General features: G+C 34.9%; 1 protein-coding gene across 1 annotated transcript; it reads right to left on the bottom strand.

Moving 5' to 3' along the window:
• Nucleotides 1–1,168: 1,168 nt before the first annotated feature.
• On the bottom strand, nucleotides 1,169–5,126 carry LOC127525103 (endonuclease domain-containing 1 protein-like). Its single transcript, XM_051917353.1, has 2 exons — nucleotides 4,756–5,126; nucleotides 1,169–1,936 (listed from the first exon to the last, which is right to left on the bottom strand). Exons 1-2 carry the CDS (start codon nucleotides 5,041–5,043, stop codon nucleotides 1,412–1,414), a joined length of 813 nt encoding a protein of 270 aa, XP_051773313.1. The 5' UTR covers nucleotides 5,044–5,126; the 3' UTR covers nucleotides 1,169–1,411.
• Nucleotides 5,127–7,285: the final 2,159 nt, after the last annotated feature.

The following is a 7,285-nucleotide window of genomic DNA, read 5'->3' as shown; positions in this document are numbered from 1 at the left end:
CAGGGCGGCATTTGATGATGTCACAGACTGTCAAATCAGTTTTGATTTCAGAATGGCTTCTTGATCCTGTTACACTGAATGACCTCTAACAAACTGAGTATTTGGGACAAAAGTCTCCTGTGGCCTGTTGCATGAAGCTAGTTGAACAAACTCTGAGTTTCAGAGTAGGTTTGCAGTTGACAAATCCAGATAAATCCAACCTGTTTTAGATCATGGTCAACTGTTGCACAACGCTCGGTATAAACTTTCTCTGTCAACTCAGGTTTAATCCAGAGTTTGCAAAGCGCGTGCACCTGAAAGTCTGACATGTGCGGTAAACAGCCAATCACACGGAACAAAGAGAACATCAGTTTGATTCACTTCTCGCAAGAGAGCCGCGCAATTCATGTCTCTTCCGAAGATTAAGAGATCGTTATGAAAAATATGAAATAAAATGCATTTACAAAGCAGGAATAAACACTGATGCAGTGAAAGTTTGAGAAGGCAGCTGAAAGAAAATATCTGACTATATCAATGCATGTGAATCAAACAAATAGACCAAATAATTAATATAGTTTCACAAAGAGCTCAAAAGAATAAATGTAAGTGCATTATGCATGTATTATATTTATTTTAATTTAAAACTAAAGTTTAATATTGCCAATAAATATAATCGGCCTAATTATATGAATATGTCATGAAATATTCATAATTTTAATTTTTTTAATATAAATATAATGAATAATTAACAGCAAATGTTGAGAAATTTGGTTTCTAAAAATGTTTTCACTATAAACTGATTTAATTTGGAGTGAGAGATACAGGGGGAGTGGCTTTATTGCATCAGATACATGTCACTTTACTCACAGCTGATTGGCCGAGTTTGGGTTTGCGATCTCTAACCCAGAATAAATCCTGCTCCGGAGCAGGTTAGCCATGAAGTGTAAGTTACCATAGCAACAAACCCCGCTAAAAACCAATCTACCTTCATAAACCTGAAAAACCAGAGTTTGCTCAAACTAATCTTGAACTTACCTGGGTAGAATCTGAAACCGGCTTTGTGCAACATGCCACTGGTTATTTAAATTCTTAATAAATAAATAAATAAAATAAAACAGTCATTTTAATATAACACAGCCAACACTAATTTGAAAATGCCAAGAAAAACAAATATATTCTTAACTTGGTATTTTATGTGTTTATTTAAAGATGTAATGGCAAAATCAAAGTCCGGACCATTACGCTAAATGACAATTTTACACTTTAAAACATTATTTCACCCACATTTTGATGTTTTATTTTCACAAAAGTTATTTGAAACATTAAAGAAGACTCTTTACTTGCATTTAATACATTTTTTAATGTATATAAAATCACTTTTGTAAATTTAATTTGATGTGGACACCAAAATTGTCTTTGACCCAACTATGATTTAATCATTTATTCTCTGTCTTTTTCTTGATGGGAAAATTTTAAAGGGTACTTTGAAAAAATTTCCGAGCTGTTCCTCAAGTGCTTCTATTGTTAATTCCTGCACTTTGCCGTTGTTGTCCGGTCCATAGTAGGCCTTTCGTTTATCTGCCTTATTTTTCTGTTGACAGCAGGTGGCTCTCCAGTAATACTTTGACACAGTGACTTTCTCATTCATTTTTTCTTGGTCTAGGTCAGGAACTACACCAGTCACTACATAGGCCTTATCACAGGAATTCAGGTCTTTCATTACATCTCTCTCATGTTTCAGCCAAGACACCTGATTGAAATCTGGGTCCTGCGGAGCTGCGTTGGTCAGTGTGGAGGTGGCCAGCATAGACAGATGATTGTTGGTGTGGAGCACGGGATAGAGGTGACCTTTGTCATAGTCAGAGTCTGCATAGTCGCATTTTAGAGCCTGATTAGTGCCAATAGTCTTATCTTTGCCTTTAGGCTGCATACATTTAGGCTTTGTCTTTCCATCCAACTAAAGGAAACAAGGAAGAAAAATACCCCAGATTGTTATTTCAATTGTTATTTCAAATAAAGTCAAATTTGAAATGTGCAATTTTCTGTCTTCTGTCTGGTTAAGCAGAGTTTCTTGTTTGCATGAAATGTGGACTTAATAAATTCCTATCTTGAGCAAAATAAGCTAGCTGGCATTCAGTAAAATCTATATCTTTTATTTCTAATATATACAAATTCAGTGTTGGGGGTAACATATTACAAGTAACTTGAGTTATGTAATCAGATTACCTTTTCAAGTAACTAGTAAAGTAACGCATTACTTTTTCAATTTACAACAAAATATCCAAGTTACTTTTCCAAATAATGCAAGTTATTTTTTTTTACATTTATTGACTGACAGCTCTCCTGTCCGCATGTTGAGAGAAGTGCAGAGGTGTGAACATGATGGTTATTGTAATTCTAGACTAAATGTGAACATTTACTCATCTCACTTGCACAAAAACAGATTCAGTATTCCTCAAAATGAATAAAAACAGTGAAATGCAAGCTCAGAATTTTATGCAAACCTGTAATAATTTACTATATTAAATTACACAAATATTCTTTATGTATTTAATCTCACTTTATTAAACAATGTCTTAACTGCTGATCTTCGATGATCCAATTCAGTGTTGGGGCCCTATTCTAATGGTCTAAGCGCATGGTCTAAAGCTCATGGCGCAGGTACACTTAGGGTGTGTCCGAATCCACTTTTGCTAGTTTAATGACGGGAAAAATGTTCAGCACACCAGGAGCATGGTCTAAAAGGGTTGTACCTATTCTCTTAATGAGTAATGGGTGTGTTGTGGGTGTAACGTGCAATAAACCAATCAGAGTCTCATCTCCCATTCCCTTTAAAAACCAACTGCGCTTGCGCCGTGTCAGATTTGCTATTTACATGGTGGAATTTGCAAGTGGAAAAACTGAGTGAGGAAACGGATCTGCTCATGCACGAGGTTAAAGCAGACCATCTACGGGACAAGCCGTATTCCACCAAAGCATTTTTATCTTTATGCACACAATAATAATCTTTTACATTGTAATCCTTTTATTTTTAATAGTTGGCATGTTTGTGAGCTGCTGCGCGTCCCTGTGTGTGTAATAAGCAGAATGTACGTGTGTTGTGCACCCGCATATAGGCGCATATTACTAACACGCTCTTTAAATAACAAATCAAATACTGTGCCATTGACTTTAGACCAGGTCTTAGTTGGTCAATGGTGCAGTCTATTTAAGTTGCTTCAAAATAGCAACACGCCAACAATGCACCTCATTTTCAGACCGGCACGCCCATGGGCAAACAAATAGGTGCAAATGCATTTGCTATTTAAACAACGTGGCGCAGGACGTGAAAATAATAACTGCGTCACGCTGAAACTAGCAAAAAACACTTGCGTCGCGCCTGACGCCTAGTGATGTGTCGTTTGCAAACGAGTCGGCTCTAGAGCCGAATCTTCGGCCGCAGACAGGGGCGGGACTGTATTTGGATGGGCACACCATGTGGCCAATCACATGGGAGGACAGACTAGGATCATATCATTATGTGAAAGAAGGAAGGGGACACACGCTCCAAAGATAGCGAGTGTAGTGGCAGGGGAGCCGGATTTAAATGCAAGCGTGTTGGGAGAAAGTGAAGAAATGAGTGAAAACTGAAAAAGAAGCAGCATCTGGCTGCATTTTTTTTTTTTGCCTTATAAGCCTTTATTTATTTGATTTGTTTGCTGTGGTTCTGTGTTCAATTGTTCAATTAGAGTTTTATTAAAATGTTAAATAATATTAACTGTGTATTTTCTGTAACAAAAAATGCATAAAAAAAGGCTTACAAATCACTGACTAAAAAATTGCTTAGCAACACACAAACCATTCACAATTGCTAAATTGGGCTAAAATAGAAGGCTTCGAGTGATCCTAAATGAAGAGCCATTTGGGAGCCATAAGAGCCGGCTCTTCTAAGGGAGATGAGCCAAAAGAGCCGGACTTCCCATTACTACTGACACCGCATTGCGCCAGGTGTATGATAGGGCTCTTGAACTTCCTTCTCCTGTATCCTGTTCTTCTGTATTCCAGAATGGCAGCACAGCTGAAAGGTTTGTTTGAGCTGCGCCCTCTACTGTACAGGCATGAATTTGCATTTCCTTCAGCCTGAGGCTTGGGGTGTTGGGGGTGAAAGGACCTTAACATTTGCCAAAAATAGAACTTTTTTGTTGTTATTAAAAAACAAACAAGCAAGCCCAGCGCAGGTAAGAAAAAGTAACAAAAAAGTACTTTTTCATAAAAAGTAACTAACGTAATTAGTTATGCAATATTGTAATGCTTTACTTTTAAAAGTAACTATCCCCAACACTGTAGAAATTTAATTTACATCTTTTAGTTTGTCAAGAGATTTAAAGTGCCGTTTTTGAAGAGTGCACATGTGTGTACATGCTCTAGTCTTCAGATGCCAAAACATCTAGCATTAATTTGATCTCAAACGGATTCATTAAGAGAAGTTATTACTCCACCATCTGTATGACATCATTAACCAACAAGGTTGAATGAAAAATTTGTGACAATACGGTTTCAGGAAACAGTTGTGACTAGCTAGTTGATTTGTTCAACGATGCATCGAACTATGGTAGCATCTGTGGTACTATGGTATTGTCAGGACATTTAAACAAACACCAGCATTGTCACAGTGCGCTTCAATTGTATACTTACAGTTGTCTGCAAATGTATCTGGAATATGTATTTTAACATCACAAAAATTGCACACTTCACCTTTAACCTTACACTCATTGTATGAAGTTAATTTTTTTTTACCTGTGGTTCAATGTACCAAGCATCACATCTCCCAATATTTGGGCTGCCAAACACGTATGCAGAGTAGATGGGGATCTTCCAGGTCGTGCTGTACAAGGTTGCATAAACATAAATCTGCTGGTTTTTGTCACCCCAAAGACACTGGCAGATGTGCTTGACTGTATTGCCCTTCGCTGGTGTGAATTCAGGAGGTTTGTTGTTCAAAAAGAATTCACTGCATTTACTAAAATCATCTACAACTTCACTCAAAGTAAAGAAAGGTAACAGAAGAAAAACAAGATGTTTCATGATGAATGATGAGTGAATCCCTGAAGTTCGCCGTGTGCAGAGAACAGTAATGCTGTCCCTTATATAGTTTGACGACAGGGAAAGGAATCACATGTTTGTAGTTTACCTTGCTGATTTTTATTTTGTGTAAATATATTATCCACCACACCCTTTTTCCTGATATTCAAATAATGTTCAAACATAACAAGCACAACCCAAAAAGTTGCTTGATGTTTGTAAAATATGTCTCAGATTAGAGAACCGGTTATTATGTTAATTATGTATTATACAGTCCTGCAGAAAACAGGTAATGATGCGTTACTGGATAATGTAAACGTTTGTTACTGTACATAAAATAACGTCACTATATAAATAATTTATAGTGAAGAAAAGTATAAATTTGAACGATAAATTTTTTTTTATTTTTTCTCTGATTTTGTGTCTGTTTCTTAAAAAAAATACTAGGGACAATCCTTTTAAAACTATTTTTACTTTTAATTATTTTGATTTTTCATAATTGTAAAACCTTACAATAATGCAACCAGAAAATTTCAGACACTTGATAAACTCAAATAAAATTAAAAAAATAAAATTTAGTCAGTCAGAATAAATAAGTCATTATGTTATAGTCACACTATTTTACATTATCTAATAAACTGTAATGTTATAAAATTATGTCTTTTACATCGACTATTTAAAATAATTTTCATGACTGAAAATGTCTCTAGAGATTGCGTGACCTTACTGTGAAGATAGGAAGGAGGTTTTAGTGTCATGTCATGTCATTTTTCTCTTTATCAAAATTGACACATGATCTATTTATATAAAGAACATTCTTGCAACTCACTGAGTAATCATTTTATTTAAATATCTTCAAATCTTAGAATATCACAATTGTACATATTTCTATTTTCTTTTATTTGTTCAAATGAAAAAGCACAACAAAAACAGCAGGTCTGCAGAGTTTCAACAGTCACTAAGTACTATAGTCTATGATTGCTGTGGTTACTTTTGCATAAACACACAGAAACCATTGGTATCAGCGCATACATCTCAAATGATGTATTGAAACAGGATTTGGGAGTAGTTTCAATATATATGGTTATCATCATCTCATATGTGTTTACACTAGGTAAATTAAATACAAACACAGAACATACATCAGGTATGATGAATGTGTCCTGTGACCGTGAAGGATGTGGCACCATACTGTCAAGCCTGGGGCTAGATGTTAAGGGCCAACTGTGTAAAGAAAAACTAAATGCTCTTCTTAGGTCCAAAAATAGACATTTTCCCATAAATGGTTGGGTCAGATTGTTTCTACTGAGGTAAAGGATTGAATTCCATTATAATTAAAATATGACATGATATATATATATATATATATATATATATATATATATATATATATAAAAACAAGACAAGAGTTATCTTGCTGTCAGGTTTGGTTAGGATTCAGTTTCCTATGACTTTTAGTTTATACTTGTATTTGTTCTAGTTATTAATTTGTTTCCATAGTTCACCTGAGTCTTATTTGGTTCCCTCTTCTGGTCTTTTATAACCCCAGTTCTGTTCTGTTCTTTGTCTAGTATCTTCAGTGTTTAAGGTTGGTTAGTTCATTCTCCTGCATGTTTCTTCTTTGCCTACAAAACCAGTTTGGTATTTTTTTTTTTTTTTTTTTTCTAATAATGACTGCTGCACATCGATCCTCCACTTGCTTTTTTGTGAAACCAACCCATGACAATTGCCATATATTACTTGCAATGTGATAAATTATTATCATATACATTATTTGAATATATCATAAATTGAAGTCCCACACATACACAGAAAATTTTCTTTCTTCCCAAGAAAACTGAATTTAAATCAGGAATATTTGCTCATATATTGAAACAAATTAGGTTAAATATTTCAAGAGAGTAGGTATGTTTAGTGTTAGGGGTTAGGACAGTATATCAATTTATGACAACCTCAGTCAGGATTTTTTCCTATGTCTCAAGTCTCAATTTATTTATAAAGCACAATTAAAAACAACTACAGTTGACCAATGTGCTGTACAATGTTGTAAAAGACTTATAAAAACATGTATACAAACCAAGCAAACATCAGAAAACAAACAACATCACAAGTAGTGAAGGCCGTAGGCCGTAGTGAAGAAATACATTTTTAACTTTGATTTGAAAATATGCAATGTTGGTGCAGTTCTAATATGGATTGGTAATGTGTTCCAAAGTTTTTTACACCTGATTTAACTGAATAGGAT

The sequence above is a fragment of the Ctenopharyngodon idella genome, chromosome 13 (genome assembly GCF_019924925.1).
Source record: "Ctenopharyngodon idella isolate HZGC_01 chromosome 13, HZGC01, whole genome shotgun sequence".
Taxonomy (NCBI): Eukaryota; Metazoa; Chordata; class Actinopteri; order Cypriniformes; family Xenocyprididae; genus Ctenopharyngodon; species Ctenopharyngodon idella.
The sequence above is the reverse complement of the archived record's forward strand: the minus strand, read 5'-3'. Positions and strand labels throughout refer to the sequence as shown.

Excerpts from the sequence above, each read along its gene's own strand:
- LOC127525103 (XM_051917353.1), bottom strand. The coding sequence starts at position 5,043 with ATGAAACATCTTGTTTTTCTTCTGTTACCTTTCTTTACTTTGAGTGAA. Across the intron at positions 1,937-4,755 it reads CTTGGTACATTGAACCACAG|TTGGATGGAAAGACAAAGCC; the intron begins GTAAAAAAAAAT and ends TGTTTCCTTTAG.